The following is a 17,831-nucleotide window of genomic DNA, read 5'->3' as shown; positions in this document are numbered from 1 at the left end:
AGAAGCTCGAAGGTCTCCTTACTAAAGGGAGGAGAGGGTAGATTTAGTAAATTCCATGTGAAACTTCCAGACCCCAATGAAGACATTCAATGCTTTGAGATCCGGAATGTAGAGAATGCCCCTTTTAGGCTTGGGAATAATGAACAGATTGGACTAAACCCCTGGAAAAATGTTGTCATAGAAATTGGGGCAAACACACATTGATCAGGAAGACCTGAGATCCAATGGCAATCTGCTAGTTGGTGCAGTGACACAGGAAGGTTGGAGATGAGAACTCGAGGAGGGGGCAGGGAAAATTGGGTGCAGGAGCCAGGGGATTCCACCTCCTGTACACAACCTGTCCAAGCATCCACAAGGGTTAGAAAACACCCCCCCCCCCACACTGAAAAAAGCGTGCGGGGGAAAGGTTTGTCGGAGAAAAGGTTTGTCGGAGGAAAGGTTTGTCGGAGGAAAGGTTTGTCGGAGGAAAGGTTTGTCGGAGGAAAGGTTTGTCGGAGGAAAGGTTTGTCGGAGGAAAGGTTTGTCGGAGGAAAGGTTTGTCGGAGGAAAGGTTTGTCGGAGGAAAGGTTTGTCGGAGGAAAGGTTTGTCGGAGGAAAGGTTTGTCGGAGGAAAGGTTTGTCGGAGGAAAGGTTTGTCGGAGGAAAGGTTTGTCGGAGGAAAGGTTTGTCGGAGGAAAGGTTTGTCGGAGGAAAGGTTTGTCGGAGGAAAGGTTTGTCGGAGGATATGGCAGACAATGAGTGCCAGACCTTGTGGGTGGATGGGGAGCTAAAGCATGGAAAGTTAAGACGAGTAGGTCAAAGGAGTGGAGAAATGAAAGGAGTGTTTCTCAACATTCAGAGATGAACAAGACTCTGCAGTCTTAGGCAACCTCTAATAAGCAATATGGGCACCAGTAGGTAAGGTAAGGGGATACAGCCACTCCTGACAGAGTTAAAGAGGATGGCAAGGATGAGATAGATTCAAAGAGCAGAGGACAACATGACTTCAGGCTGCAAACCCCCACCCCCAGTGTGTGGAATCAGACATATTGCAACCACATGGTGGTACAGCAACATAGGTTCAAGGCAATACTTCCGAAACTTGGAAGTAAGTGAGGGTCAGATAACCATAGGTGACCAAAGTCACCTTCTGGGCAGCAGGATTGGATCAAAGTTCCAGATGGCTCTTGCGAGGAACCTCTAAGGGAGACATTTCCTTGTCGCTGTATGGCAGGAAAGAGCACAGAAAGGGTGCTTACAACACTCGCAGATCAAGTCAGCGCTCAGTTCCATAGCATTAACCTCATTTGCCGCAGAATTGTCAGGAACGAGGAACAATGGCATCCGGTATCCAATGTAAATGAGGTAGCTCCTGCTTGAAGAAAAAAAAAAGTATTTACAAAGCAAAAAAGCTAGAAAAAAGGAGGCATGCTGGTAGTTGGGGGGGGGTAGGGAATCCTGGGCTGGTTTTATTGTTCATCAGTGTCCAATCCTTCTGTATGTGGCAGTATAACTCAAAGGTTAAAGATTTCCTGTGCCCTTCAATGAACGAGAAAGTAAAGCATTTTGTATAAACTGATGTTTTTGCACAGCCAGGCATTGAGTGACACTGTTGAATGTTAGCCCAGCTCCCGCAGGTTTTTATTGATGAGGAAGCTAGATCAAAGACTGCACATGTACTAAAGCCCTTGTGTTTCTAGTTACAGATCCCTGGCAAATCTAGTGACAAAACTGGCTCCTGGGGAATTCAGGGTTTAACTGTGCCAGACTAATGTCCTATTTATTTTTGAAGATCATCAAATCCAAAATGTTACTCATGGCTCTAAGTCATTTTTGTTATCTATTTATTGTATACTGTACCTGGTATTCATATTGTGTATATATAAAAATGCATTCATCTATTTTTTTAAAAACATAATAAATTGTGCAAATGACAATGCAAAGGTAGTTTCCCACAGAAAGCGAAGCAACCACTGTTCCTGGTTCAAGATAATCACGTTAAATTATGAAACACTCTCTTACTGCAGTCACAATTTCACAGCCACAAAGAAAACTAAATGCAATGAATGGCCTCTGTAGCCATTTGATAGCTTGGACGGTGCTAAATAGTTTCACCGTGTCTCACAATCTGGGTGGGTAAGTTCAATACACAAACAGCAACTTGTGTGTTTTATACTGCCGATCTCAAACTCTCAAGAAAGTTGAACTTGCATTGTGGCTCCCATACACTGATGAAATGCGAGTTTATGTATAGGGAAGCAATAAAAAAATAAGTTTTAATCACCTTATTATCCCTTGTTCTCCTGGCAGCTGGTGCTTGCCTCTTCTCTCTGATGCGCTGACTTGTGAACAAGCCCTTACTAACAATGCAGGACTGCTGGTCCTACTTTGCATGTGATTGCATCAGAAAGCTTGTGATTGTACTGGCAACCCCACTGCAAGGGTAACTTTGCATTTTACCTGGAGATTAGTTTTAAACAAATCCAAACTCAATAACAAGGATGTAATGCATATTGCAGCTTACCAGTCACTGGAGTGGCGACTACATTGGTTTGCTTTTTACCAATTTCTTTTTTTTTTACCTGGGGATCCTGATAATTTTTACATTTCCTATCTTGGGATGAAAAAGCTCACTCGCAGTATTGTGGATATGGATATTTTTTTTTAGCTTATTACTGCTGACTATAGCCAAAGCTTTTATAGTTTTGCATGGAGTATAAAATGATTATAACAGGATCCTGTCAAGTTTTGAGGCTATCAGTGGGTCTGTTGGAGAGATTCCCTTACCCCCTGTCTGAGAAAAGATTGTCCCTTAAGAGAATTTTGGCTGATTCCAGAGGAATCAGTTGAAATTTGAGTTGCTGGTGGCCCATTCAGCACCACCTTGCTTGACCAATCCTAACAGAAAATGAAAGAAAGCAGGTGGGAAACCACCCAAACAGTAACTTTATTCTGTCAGATACAGTCAGCAGTGCAGAATCTTCCATCTATGCTGCTTAGCGTGGAAGGAGGATTTTATTGCTTTTCTTTTGATTAGCCCACAGAGAAATCCAGCTATGTATGGCTAGGCTAAAAATCACCCAGGCAATAGTAAAAACACCTTTTTAAATTTGAGTAGGGGGGCCCTAGAACTTCTGTCAGAGTTTTATTGCCGTCTGTTTCCCTGTACAGGTTTGCCTTACTTTATAAATTAGTTAGTTTAACATAGATAATAAAGAAGACATGTACATGATTAGCAATGTTGCATTGCAGTTGAAGTTTAAAGTGGAGTTCCACTCACTTTCTTTATCTCTACATTATCTGCTTCAGACCCGACCATGCTCACTGTAGTGGGCAATTTTGTATTATATCCCTGTGCTTACCTCCTTTACAAGGCATTCTTTAGCACTTCCTGTCTCCCTCCTCCGCGATGCCGCCGCGATGTACGCAATATCCTGCTGTGCACTGGCTCCTGGGAGATATGCATCATAATTCCCAGGAGTCAGTGGGCATCACCGCCTCTCATCGCGAGATCCCAAAGATGTTTCTGCGTTTCCTGCGCTGCAAGGTGTGTATAATGCGCATGTGCGAGATTGGGCAGTGCATGCTGGTTAGTCAGCAGCACAGTAACCCTGAAGAGTATCCTAGTGGCCTTTGCATGCCCACAAGCAAGATAGAAGAACCGCGCAACAAAGAAAGGTTTATTTTAGAAAAAAATAAGAAATATATTGGCGGCATTACTAACAATAGTGATTACAGCATTAGATTAAGATCATCATAAAAGATGGCTTTTGAAAAAAATTGGATTTTTGACTTACCGTAAAATACATTTCTCCGAGTTCATTGACAGATACAGCGCACCATTATTCAGAACCATAGGGTTATATCGCCCCCTACAAGAGTAGGACACTAGGCAAAAAAAAAGACTTGGCTACACCTATGGGCAGTCCTAGGTGATACACCCCCACTCTGCTATAGGCCTTCAATTTAGTAGTAGCAGTGTCAGAAGCATCAAAACGCCTCAGAGGGGTGGGTGCGGTGTCTGTCAATGAACGCCGAGAAATGGACTTTACGGCAAGTCAAAAATCCCATTTTCTCTTTCGTTCATTGACAGACACAGCGCTCCATTATTAAGAACCATAGGGACGTTCCAAAACGGTGCCAAACATGAGGGGTGGGACAACAAACAAACCCAAGGCTAACACAAGAGCCAACCAGGTAACAGGAGCTCAACAGGGAAAAACTGGAGCCCAACCTGAACAATACCCCGTCAAAAAGGGAATAGACTCTCTAAACAGCCAAGTAGAATGCGCCATAACAGGGAAAGGAGGAACCCAACCCCTGATAGAATAGGCCAGAGTCATTGCCTGTCTGAGGCATCTACAAAAGGTCACAAAAGAAGCAGACAGCCCCCTTTTTGGCCCGTCCGTTATCACAAACAGTGAGTCTGATCTCCGAAAAGGCCCTGTGACTGCCAAATACACACGAATCACCTGAACACATCCAGGGCATGCAAGGTGAATCCCTTAGGACATTTTGACCTGGGACACAGGGAAGGCAATACAATCAAAACGAATCAGAGGAGGTAACCACGGACAAGGGCAAAGAACCACTTCATCTTTGTGGATCACCAGGTAAGGAGTATGACATGGTAACGGCTATAGATGTGACACTCTACGAGCAGAGGTGATAACAACCAAAAAAGCCACCTTCTGGGGCAGAGCAAGCAAAAGAACCTCCCGAATATTTTCAAAGGGAGGCTCCTGTAGAACCAAAAACACCAAGAGTAGATTCCACGGCGATATAAGCGACCAAACCGGTGGAAGTAGATGTTGAACCCCTTTATTAAGAGTATGCACCAGGGAGTGCGAGACCAGGGGATGCCGAAGGTAACCCCCAAGACAAACACCTGGCCCTAGATGTTACTCAAGGCCAAGTTCTGCTCAAACCCCCGTGAAGGAAAGTCGAAATATAACAAAGAACAAGGGTAAACGGCAAGCGCCCTCGCCAGGATATGTGTGCTATCCATATCCGGTTGTAAATCTTCCCAGAGGACAGCTTCCTAGCCTTCAGCAGCGTCATAACTTCAGCACCTGGCTAACAACAACCAGGCCTTCAAAAACCAGCGACTGAAACAGGATGGAAGATCGGCCCTTGGGACTGTAGAACCTCCCTGAGAGGCATTTGCCAATGGATGTCAGCAACCAAGTGCACCAGGTCTGCGTACCAAGACCAACAAGACCATCTGGGCCCACTAGAATGACTGGAATTCTTTTGGCCTCAAACCTGCTCGAAATCCGGAGAGGCGTAGATCCGACTATACCAGCCCCAAGGGGCCACCAGAGGAGCCTGTGACCTTGCCAGAAACCTCAGTACCATTCTGTTAAGCCAGGACGCCAACAGGTCTACCTCGGAAGTGTCCCATTGGAGACATATCCGATGAAACATGCCCTGGTGAAGGGACCACCCCGTGGACCAACACTAGTCGGCTGAGGCAACCACCTGCCATTTTTCCACACAATGCATACGGCGGAGAGAGCTGGAACAAGACGTTCTGCCCACCGGAGGATGCTGGCTACTGTCATGGCTGCAAACACACTCTTTGTTTCGCCCTGATGATTGACATAGACCACCTCCGTGGCATCGACCCACTGGATGCATATCTGGAGCCTCCGAAGTCTACCTCCATGATCCATACATAGTCTGATCTCTCAAAGTTCCAGGATATCAATCGGCAGTCCGGATCCCTCCAGGGTCCAATGACCCTGAGCAGAACCCAGTCCCAGGACACCTCCCCACTCGGACAGACTGGCAATGGTGTTGAACACTGTCCAATACAAGGGGAAAAAAAGGATGTGCCCTGTCAAAATCCCGGAGAGCGAAGACACCAGACCGAACGCCAAGTTTTCTGGCTCAGCTGAATCTAATAGCCCAAGGACCTCGTGCACTTTATAGCAGGATCTCACTTGAAAGGAGCTTGTATGTAACTGCGTAAAATGGAACGGCCTTGAAGGTAGATACCATCAGGCCCAAAACCCACCTGCAGGACCGCAGGGAGGCCCACCTGCGAGACAACAGTAGCTGAAACACAGCATGCAACTTCTACAGTTTGTCCAGAGGAAGAAACACTCTGCCATGAGATGAAACCAGAGTCAGGCCCAGATAATCCAATTTTCTGTAAGGAGCCGGAGCAGACTTCAGGTAGTATAGGAGCCAACTAAAAAACTGAGGTCTGTATAGCGAGCTACGTCACCCCTCAGGGTGCCCGCAGAAAAAGATCATTCAAGCAGCCCAGGACTACAATGCCCCGTTTACGTAACCACAGCAGAACTGGGGCCAACACTTGTCCCTACAGGAGGGGTGGAGGAGAGACCAAAAGTCAATACCCCAAGCTGAAAATGCTCTTTTCTCACAGTAAAATGGAGGAAGTGTTGGTGTTGGGCACATATTGGAGTGCTTAAATAAGCATCCGTGATGTTTACAGAAGCCCGAAAGTCCCCATGATTAATGGGATGACACCACCATGCGGATGGACTCCATTCTCCACCCACTGGAACCATGACAAGCACAGGGCAACAGGGCTTGCAGAGCCCCAAGCAGAACTGCCAACAGTCCAGTGACAGATGCCAATTGGAAGGAAAAAACCCTTTTGGTGGTTCAAGGCCGGAACACTAGGACATAAGGGAGGGCGTGCCTTCATGCTGAAGGGGCCTTGCCCATGGGTCTAGGGAGCCCCGCTCTCGGCTCGCCAGACCAAGTCAACTGAGTGCAAAAAAAAAGGACCACTTCCACTACAAGGCCCTTTTCCCCATTTCAGACTGTGGAAGACATTTACACTTCCCTCCTTTGGGGCTACCCTGGATGACATCGTTGTGAGTCTCAAACAGACAATTGCCTTGAAATGGTAACCCAGTAAGTGATTTTCTAGAAGCTCAGTCCACAGACCAACACTTAAGCTCTAATACATGTCTAAGCAACATTGCAGAAACAGCGTTTAGCAACCAAGGGAACTGCATTCAAGAGACATTGCATAAAAACTGCAGCCCCCAGACCAACTGGTCTGCCAACTCAGCGAAAGCAGAGAGAATCTGCTCTCCCTCCAGGTATGTCAGCAGGATCCTTAAAAGCCGGAGACTCCTCTACCAGAATCATGGTCGCCTTGCACAACCTAGAGACAGGGGGATCCACTACTGGTGGAACAGTCCACTCTTTAAGGAGGGACCCCACAAAAGGGGGACCTCACAGCGAAGGGATGCTTTGGACACTTCCAGTCTTTACAAACAAATATTCCAAAATTGGAGGGAGAAGGGAACTCTTTTTTTTTTTTGCAAGACAATTTATGGGTGCCAAGGGGACCGGTACCTCTGCCGCGGCCACAGCTGCATCCTCCATCTTTAAAGTTTCCCACACAGATGTAATAAGGGAGACAACCAGCACCTTATTGTGTGCCACTGCAGTTGTGGAGGAAAAACCTCACTAACTGACAGGACAGGGAGTGTGGCGACCAACCCTGCAAGGTGGGCCACAGCCATGACAGCAGAGCCAGACATATGATCAGTCGAGACCGATGAGGCAGGGAAAGGGGGTGGACAGAGTGTCTGAAGCACCTAAGCCAGAGGCCTGGGCCTTATCTGGGGAAGGGAGGGAATGTGGAGGAGAACCCCAGAGGGGCCGACCACCCCAAGGAGTACCCATGCCCCACACCACTCCAGGGAAGGAGAGGAGGGGGCCCCTTACTGCTCCAGCTAGTGCGTGGGTAATGCTCCCAGACAGATCCTCCTTGCCACTGAAGTGGGAGGGGTTGTTGGCCATGAGTAACGCTGCAACACAGCCCGAGACCCAGTCGTATACAACCTCACGAGACGTTTAACTCGCAGGGCCAGCCCCCGTCTAGTGGGACTATGTCGCGACCGACCTAGCGCATAGCTGCTGTCTGCATGCGCTCGCTTGCCAGACTAGGGAGACCACTGGATCTTAGTGTCCAGCCCGTTGCCCAGTCTGGCAGTTGATTATAGATCTCACCGGAAAAAATCCAAGAGAAAAAAAAAGTAGCTTAAAAAGCAAAAACAAAAAATTGCCAGGACCGGAGATCCCAGCAGGGAACTAGGTCCTTACTCCTGACTAGGAAAAAAAATAAAATAAAAATAAAATGAAGGCCTATAGTAGAGAGGGGGGTGTATATCACCTAGGACTGCCCATAGGTGTAGCCAAATCTTTTTCTGCCTAGTATCCTACTCCTGTGGGGGGCAATATAACCCTATGGTTCTGAATAATGGAGCACTGTGTCTGTCAATGAACGAAAGAGAAAAAAAAATTAATAAGTCGGTGGAACTCTGCTTTAATACATCCACTATCAAATATTGAGGGATTCATTTGGGAGCTGTAGTATACTTCCACAATATAAACAAATGCCGAGAGGCAAATATCATAGCCGCCACTGCTGACTTATTTTAAAGGTGCATGCTTCAGGCCTTACGTCCTGATCCTGTATTCACAGCATATTGAGAAATTGGCCACGTTAGGTCCCTTCACACTTCTGGATCTAAGCTTCTTCTAGGCCAGTGACGTTCTAAGCTGTAAAGCAAGGATAATAAGCAAAGTCCTGGAGCATGCAAAGTCAAAAACAAGACAGCAGCAGTATTTCTATTCTTATCCTGACAGGTTCCTTTAAAACCAAAGCTACTAGACTCCCAAGGACATGGGGGGCGGCAGACAAGGCAATGCTTAATTGTAAAATAGGACAAGTAGTACGAATGGATGTAATAAATTACTCACCTGTCCTCAGTTTGCTGTTTATCCTGGCTCCATGTTCCATACTGTCGGTCAGGATCTTGCACTAGCGAGTCTGTGTCCTTGTTACTTGTAGAGGATCTTGAGAAACACTGTTTTACATGGTCCTGAAGATAAAGAAAAAAGGTCAGCAAATTGCACATTTCCAACTTCTATTTCAGATATACACTTAATACATTTATACACCGGGGGTTGTTAACTCTAGATGCTCTCAGGGACCAATATGGCCGTTTTCCTATGGATGAGTGGCGCTATAGACAGCTCCGACATTTCATTAGCAGTTTGCCTCAGCCCATCCTATCCCCCTCTTCTGCTACCCCCCATGAGCTCTGTGTGTCCACCTCTGTGATACCGCACTCTATTTACATGTTATATGGGATACTGAAGTCCCTTGAGCCAATAGATGAGAGAGGGAGAGAGACCTGCAACACAAATTCACAGAGCTAGAACTTGACCATCTTTACTGTTTTACACATTCCAGCTCTGTAGATATGAAAATGCAAGAGAGTGGGTTCAAATTACTGTCTCGCTGGTGTAGGGTCCCCGCTAGGATTTACCCAACACTAAATTATGCTTGCTGGAGGAGTTGTGGGCAGCGGGGCACATTCCCGCATGTTTGGTGGGAATGCCCCAAGCTTAGACCCTATTGGCAAGATATCAGAACCCAGGTCAAAGTGATCTTCGATCATGAACTACCCGACTCCCTGTTGGAGCTTTTGTTGCATGTCCCCCCATCCCTCCTAGCCATTACCGTAAATCAGTACTACCTCATCTTCTGAATGCGGCTAGATGATTAATTCCAGTTCACTGGAAATCCGCTCAAATTCCTAGTAGGGATGATTGGATACGCTTAGTAAACAATATTATGGCCGTGGAGGAATGGATGGAGACATGCAAAGGTAGACATGACAGGTACTACAGTATTTGGGCTATGTGGTCCACGCTCTCACGGAATTCTCAACCAACAACTTCTTGAACGATGGACTTTATTGATGATTGACAGTTTAAGATTCAGTGGCTCAGATCCAAGGAGTATTCTATTGTTTACTTACATGTATTTATACTAGAGTGCTGTTCTCTGTTACCTTCTTACTTTGTTCCCCCTTCTCCCCCTCTCTCCCCTTTTTTTATTCTTTCTTCATTCTCTTGTCATGCACTTATGACCTTCTCTGTTGGTTTGTTTATCCCTAATATTATGAATATATATGGATGGGCGTTAATAGATACTGGGATTAGTCGATAGTAATATGGAAATTCAAAGTGTGTGGATTTATCTGTATTAACCACTTGCCGATCGGCTCACGCCCATATACGCCGGAAAAGTGGCACAGGTGCGCAAAATCCCATATGGGTACGTCAGCCCTTTAAGAACAGCTAGAGGGTGCGCCTGCACTGTAAGGCGGGGGACCCAATTGGCATGGCCGGTGGGCGCGATTGCGTGCACAAGTGCCAGCATGGGGATTTGTGTGAATAAATACACAAATCCCTGTGCTGTCAGGGGACAGGAGACATGTAATTTGTAACTAGTATATAGGAACAATAGGTCTCCTCTCTTACTCAGTTCAATCACCATACAGTTAGAACACACTGAGGGAACACACATTTAACCCCTTCCCTACCAGTGATATTTACACAGTAATCAGTGCATTTTTATAGCACTGATTGCTGTATAAAATGTCAATGGTCCCAAAAATGTGTCAAAAGTGTCCGATCTGTCTGCCGCAATGTCACGATCCCGATTAAAAAAAAAAAATAATTAATAAGAAATGCCATAAATCTTTCCCATAGTTTACAGACACCAAAACTTTTTAGCAAACCAATCAATATACGCTTATTGCGATTTTTTTTTACCATGAATATGTGGAAGAATATATATTGGCCTAAACTGGCGAAGAAATGTGTTTTTTAAAAACATTTTTGGGGATACTTGTTATAGCAAAATGTAAAAAATATTTTTTTCAAAATTGTCACAGTTTTTTTTGTTTATAGCGCAAAAAATAAAAAAAACTGCAGAGGTGATCAAATACCATCAAAAGAAAGCTTTATTGGTGGGGGAAAAAAAGGTCGCAAATTTTGTTTTTGGTACTGCATCGCATGACCACGCAATTACCAGTTAAAGCGACGCAGTGCCAAATTGTAAAAAGTGCTCTGGTCAGGAAGGGGGTAAAATCTTCCAGGGCTAAAGTGGTTAATACTACGCATGCAGATGCCCTTATGTTTCTTATGTCGCATGATCAATCCCCTTTACATGTATCAAGTTGGGCTCCTGGTGGGACTTCTGACAAATGGATAACTTTCTTTTGCCTTTTTATGGTTTCTGGTCTATACGCCTTATGTTTTGTTTTTATACATTAAATAAATATTACTTAAAAAAAAAATACATTTACACACTTAAAATGAAATTCCAGCTATGGTATGTTTTTACAGTTACATTGGTCCAGCTTGGACAACTTGTGTAAAAGCATTAGGTTTCTCAAAAATGTATTTATATTGTAAAAGTGTCATTGCCTGACATTTGAGATCAAATATACGCCTTATAAAGCGATCAAGAAACATCAAATATCCTTTATCCAATATATTTTATATTAAAAGAGAAAAGCACAAAGAAAGTAGGAAAATTATCAGCACTTCACCCCAATAGATTTACTATTCATAAAAATAAGTTGCTTAAAAGGTGAGAGAAGAGGAATGTCTCTTACATTTACTGCCAGCACCACTTATAAAAGAGAAGGATATAATGGTGATTGGGAACGGTCATCTAACTTTAGTTTTGGACTTCAACTATGTCAGCCTTTATTTCAATTACATGGGGAATAGTGAGAGCAGTAGTTTTAAGAATATAAAAATGTTTTATATTTCTAGTTCAGCTCACAGGAAGAGAGAAGCACAATGCACTTCTTGAAAGAATAACAGGTATTTTCTGTACTTGCTTAAAATGATCTTACCCTGAAAAAAAGAAAACTAATTTAGCCACCACATCCAAGAACTCATAAGCTTCATTAAATTACAGTTTTGCTCTTGAATTTAATTCTTTAAGTTAAATCTTCTCTAAAGGACAATGAAACCTGACATCAGAGTCACAGGGGAAAATATGTGCAGGACACAATCTAATTTCAGACTTTATTCACAAGACCAGAAACTGCAGCAACATAGAAATTTATCAGCTCATAAATGAAAGCGGAGTTCCACTTAAAAAATAAAAATGAATTCAAAGTCGGCAGCTACAAATACTGCAGCTGCTGACTTTTAATTATCAGACACTTACCTGTCCCAGGGTCCAGTGATGTGGGGGAATGAAGCCCCGCTCGTCTCACCCTCCTCTCTGCATCGCCGGCATTGTCACTGTGGGCTCCCGGGTGTGACTTCACAGCCGGGCACGCACTTCCCGTGCACAAGCTGTGCGGCACACCGTGCCTGGCTGGGCAATCATCTAGGACCTGTGACGTGTCCCAGATGATTGCCGAGAGGGAGGGGGGAGAGGTGATCTCCCTTACGGTGCCCACTGTGTGCCAGGAGGAAGTGGGAGCTGGAACCCTCTAAAAGGGTATCAGCCCCCCCCCCCCCCCAAAAAAAAAGACATGCCAAAAGTGGCATGTCAGGCGGTCACCTTTCCTTAAAGCAGAAGTTAAATTTTTGGGTGGAACTCTGCTTGATGTGCCTAAACAATCTAGTGTAATTCCATTTGCCAACAGCCAAGTGAAATATCAGTTTAGGGTGTACAATGGGGAAAATGATTTGATCCCCTGCAGATTTTGTAAACGTGCTCACTTACCAGTTTGGGGTCCCCCTCGCCCCCAAAGCACTCACCCATGTTGAGGGAATGCGGCCTGTTATGGTTCGGGGGGGAAACCCCATGCGGTTGAATTTTTTTGGCGTGGGGCTCCCCTTAAAATCCATACCAGACCCGAAGGGGGGGGGGCACATTGTATTTTCTTTATTTTTTCAATAGCCAGGTACTGCTAATTGAAACCGTGAGACATTTTAAATGGGATTTGACTTTTTTATTTTCTTTAGAAATGTCATTTTTGGTGTACCATGTTTTATGCATGCTACAGATGTGCCAATTTACAGGCAAAAGAAAGCTATTTCTGTTTTCAGGCATATAAATCTAAAGTAAGCACTTCTAGCAGCATATGTTAATATGTTCTATTTGGAAATAGGCTTGCATACACTGGATTATTGGTCTTAGCTTTGTTGCTCATTCATGTAATTGAGATACAAACTAGACACGAAATCAGTATTATTGATTCCCACTCTGAACTAGACCTAAAAGCAGCCAAGCATGGTAGGGATACCATGGCCTGATTGGGCCCACCTGCATGCGAACAACTGTTTTGCTAAAAAAAAAAATTCAGGCTACTAAAGAAGTTATGGATAAATGCAACATCTTGATTCTAAATGGCTACCTGCAGAGATTAGATGATCAGTGGGAACCCTATGATCGATAATTATAAACTCCAAACACCCGCTGACAGTTTGCTCTGGAGAGGTCGAGGTCATCTGCCTTGGTACAGGAAAAAAGAAGGTTGTTGGAGGCTGGGTTATAAGCATGTGAACATATTCGCCAACACACCATGGATCGACACTTCCGTCCAAAGGTTTATTTTATTGAGAGAGATCACATCACAAACAGCTGTGCAGGACCCCTTCATCAGGTATGTGACAAAGGGGCACTGTGTGGCTACGAAACATTGCACTTATCTCTGTGATGTGATCTCTCTCATTAAAAGAAACCTTTGGATGAAAGTGTTGATCCATGGTGTGCTGGCGAATATGTTCACGTGCTTGATGTTTCCAGGACCCAACTGGTAATCGCTACAGCACCAATAATTTTAAGAGCCATACTTTCCAGGAACATGTGCTATAGGAATATTGGCAAGTGGGTTATGAGCATGTCTGGGTATTTTATTTTGTAAGCCATATTCAGTATTCTAACAGTACATAAAATTCAAGCACGTAGTTTTCAGACATAGAAGAATATTTGGGCGGTTACAGCTTCACTAATGAGTTTTCATAAGTCACCTTCACATCACTGCAGGTGCAGAGGACGCATAGAAGGGACCTCCCTCTCACATAAGGAACCCTTTTTTATGATGAGTTCTTCAATAGCTTGAGGGTACAAATGACAGTGGTTTTCATTTAGCACTACAGCTTTAGTGGATGAACCAATGACATTTAAATTACTATTTTTGTTTGAGCAGGAATTTCTGGAGGAAGGGGAAGTACATCACATTTCTATTGCATCCTGTCAAATATTTAAGGTAAATGTAATGGCCCAAAGAGGAAAATACTGACATATAGGAAAGTATAATTTCAGAAATCAATGGAACACCGAAGGGAAGGTTAGCTGTAGAAGCATAAACAATTAGGCCTTGTGTACACTGCTTCTGGTAAATGGATGTTCAGAGGCAGTTGGCTGCTTTTTTCAGCTGCCTCTGAACTCATCCAATGTTATCTTATCAGTACATGTACACAGGTTCCTTTAATGTTGTTTTTAGGCAATTGAGTTTAGAGGCCTTTTTTGGAAAGCAAAAAAGTTCAGACGCTGAGTTTAGAGGCATTTCAAGCGCTAAACTCTTCTAAACGTGGTAACACGCGTTTAGCCGCATTTTGTTAACAGGCATTTTTAATTTTTGCCATACAATTTTTTTTCAAACACTTCTAAAATGCAAAAACACGGCTAAACATGGCATGTAAACATGGCAAAATGGATGTTTTAAACATGCTCTCCGTGTACATTAAGCCTAAAGAATCCCAAAGTCTTTTTTTATTTCTCCAAAGCTATGATTTGTGCAAAATCCCTTGCAAGCATCTCTTGAACTCTGCCAACATCCAGGAATTACGCAGAATTTAATTTCTATACCAATGCTAGAAAATGTATCTTATTTGATTTGCTAAACATATCAGTTTATTATCTTTAATGAAAAATAAAAGATAGCAATATATATCTATATACATACATACAGCTGTGCTCATAAGTTTACATACCCTGGCCGAATTTATGATTTCTTGGCCATTTTTCAGAGAATATGAATGATAACAAAAAAACTTTTCTTTTACTCATGGTTAGTGTTTGGCTGAAGCCATTTATTATCAATCAACTGTGTTTACTCTACCTAAAATCACAACACACCAGTCTATTGCATAGTCAATGAATTTCACACGATTGGTGAGGCTCTCGTTCTCCACCAGTTCCAAACACTAAGCCCTTGTACACACGGTCGGACATTCTGACGGAAAATGTCAGATCGGACCGTTCCGTCGGAAAATCCGACCGTGTGTGGGCTCCATCGGACTGTTTCCGTCGGAATATCCAACTGACAAAGTTTTAGAGCTGGGCTATAAAATTTTCCGACAACATGATCTGATCGGACTTTGTCCGATCGTTTGTAGAGAATTTCGATCAGACAAAGTGCCACGCATGCTCAGATCAAATTCCTAGACCAAAGCTATTGGCTACTAGCCTGAACGTAATCCCGTCGTAACGAAATAACCTCATCACGTTCTGAACGATCGGATTTTCCGACAACTTTGTCTGACCGTGTGTATGCAACACCAGTTTTGGACAAAATCCACATGTACAAGGGCTAAGTGCACTTTATAATGTCTGGCTTGTGAATAGGCCCCAACTCCCTTTCTGCCATGCAAAGTAATTACAAAAGAATACCAGTTTATTCTAAACCACATTTATATACACTTTAAATATTTTTATGTAATACATAACTAGAATAACGTGGGAAGGATAATATTTAGCTAGAGTCCCAACACAAACACTGAAAGTAGTGTTCACACTGAAAATAAAATACCTGTCTCAAAAGCCTTCTAAAGAACAAAACAAAAAAACACTAGCCATTCAAGATCTATTCTAGTTTTTGTGAAAAAAGAAAGCATAAACCCACACCCACATAACGAGTATGTAGCCCTGGGGTCATAGAACAGCTAATTGCACCAGAGGCTTTAAAGACGTGTATTTTCCTTTCTGACCTATCCCCAAAGAGGACTGTGACACCTTGTTGAGCAATCCTTTTTCCCTCTAGAGAGGAACATTTTTTTATTTTACAAACTATAGCACTTTATGATTTGCTTCAGTTCAGTTTCCTATGACAACAGTATCTAAATATGATGCCAGACTAATATTCTTGAGAGTAATGTCCCATTCACACAGGGCATTACGGGTATTCTCATTGCTGTCATCCTGGATGCGTTCTGGGCCGCGCCTTCGCACAGATGTCACATTGGGGGCAGTGAGTGTGTCCGTGCAGCTGCTGCATCCCAATTGACAGCATTGGGACTGCCTGCATGGGGATGCATGAAACATCTGTGCATCCCTGTGCAGGTAAAAATGACCTTCCATAGGTGTACAGTTATGTACATCTTCTATGATCAAGGCCTTAGACTCAATAGTTTCAGTAATTGGTACCTGGTAGCAAACCTAACAAACAACCCCTTCTCTTCCTTCCATTCCACATGCGATGAGGGGTGTTGCTGCTACTTGGATTAACCAACAAAGAGCACTATAGTTTGAAGACCGGAAGCAGCATTTTCACTAGGGAAAAAAAGTATTTAAAGACATTTCTAAATAAAAATTAAATTATACTATACAGGGATAAAAGGACTATAAAAAAATATATAAAATAGGAGTGAAACGTGAGCCCTGTTTCACATTGGTGTGATTTGGCATGCGGCGTGACATGTCAAATTGCATGCCAAATCAGTGCCGCGCCACACCAAAATCCAAAATTAGATTATGTACGACTTTTGGCAATTTCGGGGTGCGATTTCCATTGACATCTGTGCAGAAACCCACAGAGATGTCTCTAAAATCGTCCTCGAAATCGGGACTGGCATGCGGGAATGAAACTCACATGATTTCATTCCCGTACTCAGTGTGAACCTACCCTCAAGCAGAAGTGACCTTCAGTAAAAACCTCATGTCATAGCACACACTACATCCATAAATGCAGACAGTTTGATTCTTATAGAAATTTGGAAACTTTCTGTAAATGTAGAATTTTGCTCTAGCCACCTCCAAAGCCTCCCTTTTGGTCAATGAGGCCACATGAGGCTGGATGGAGGTAGCAGGAGGCAGGACAAAGCTCGATTTCACAGGAAATGGAGATTTGCATATAACACCAGATGATTACGGTACATATCTCACTCTACTAATATTTTTGTGATTTTTCACTCAAATATTTATACATTTTTTTTTTTTTAATCATATGCTTTGTGCCATGAATTTCAACTGTCCAGATTCAGGTCTTTACGTTTTCTCTTTCAGAATCACAAACCTGTCTATTCAGGTTAGCAAAATTACAAAGCAAATGCAAAATTTCAGTAAAAGCTACTGTACTGTATATATGTGTCAACCTGATATCTCTACTAAAGCAGAAGTACACCTTTAAAGCGGACAGTCACACCCTTGTTCCACATCATTCTGTTACTGAGCAACAAACATACTGCACAAACAGCCCCAGGCTACATTGTTCTGTCCCCAGGTATCTCAGCTATGCCTGCCTGCATTGACTTCAAACAGTCAGCCTTTAGAATTCATGTTAGCATAAAGATTTTTAAAGCATGTTTTAAGGTGGCCATAGATAAGACTGAAATTCGACCAGTTCAGCAGGGACTATTCAACCAAAGCCAATCATTAGATTGACTTCTGTCAAATGAACAAGTTGGAAAACTTTTGTTGATCAGGAGTACAACACTTTGGGGGGGTTGACTTCCTCCCCCTCGTTTATGTGGAAAAAGGAATCTGGTTTTTTTTTTCCGTTTTATTCAGCCCACTGGTTGAACAAAAAAAAAAAAAAAAAAAAAGTTGATCTGTGGCCAGCTTTATTCTCTGTACTAACCTTGATGTATTATCAAAGATCAATAAAAGCAGCGCAGTTATGCTAATTTACTCTTAAGCCTAGTACACACTAATAATTTTTTTTATCTTTCAACCCAGCGGCCGCTGTACTAATAATCCAACATTAGTACAGTGAGCTCCCCCACTGAGCTGTATGGAGGTGGCGGGGGGCAGGACAAAGCTCGACTTCACAGGAAATGGAGACTTGCATATAACAACAGATGATTACATA

General features: G+C 43.3%; 1 protein-coding gene across 4 annotated transcripts in view; it reads right to left on the bottom strand.

The window, feature by feature from the left end:
* The window catches only part of KIAA1671 (KIAA1671 ortholog), a 247,289-nt gene that overhangs the window by 28,819 nt on the left and 200,639 nt on the right, over positions 1-17,831 (bottom strand). For all 4 annotated transcript variants that reach the window (XM_077461351.1, XM_077461353.1, XM_077461354.1 and 1 more), the window contains exon 6: positions 8,734-8,855. In XM_077461351.1, coding sequence (XP_077317477.1) covers positions 8,734-8,855 — 122 coding nt within the window. The remainder of the gene's footprint in view (positions 1-8,733; positions 8,856-17,831) is intronic.

The sequence above is a fragment of the Lithobates pipiens genome, unplaced genomic scaffold (assembly GCF_037356315.1).
Source record: "Lithobates pipiens isolate NorthernLeopardFrog02 unplaced genomic scaffold, aLitPip1_a1.2 Scaffold_3, whole genome shotgun sequence".
In the NCBI taxonomy this organism is placed as follows: Eukaryota; Metazoa; Chordata; class Amphibia; order Anura; family Ranidae; genus Lithobates; species Lithobates pipiens.
This window is presented reverse-complemented; position numbering and strand designations above follow the sequence as displayed.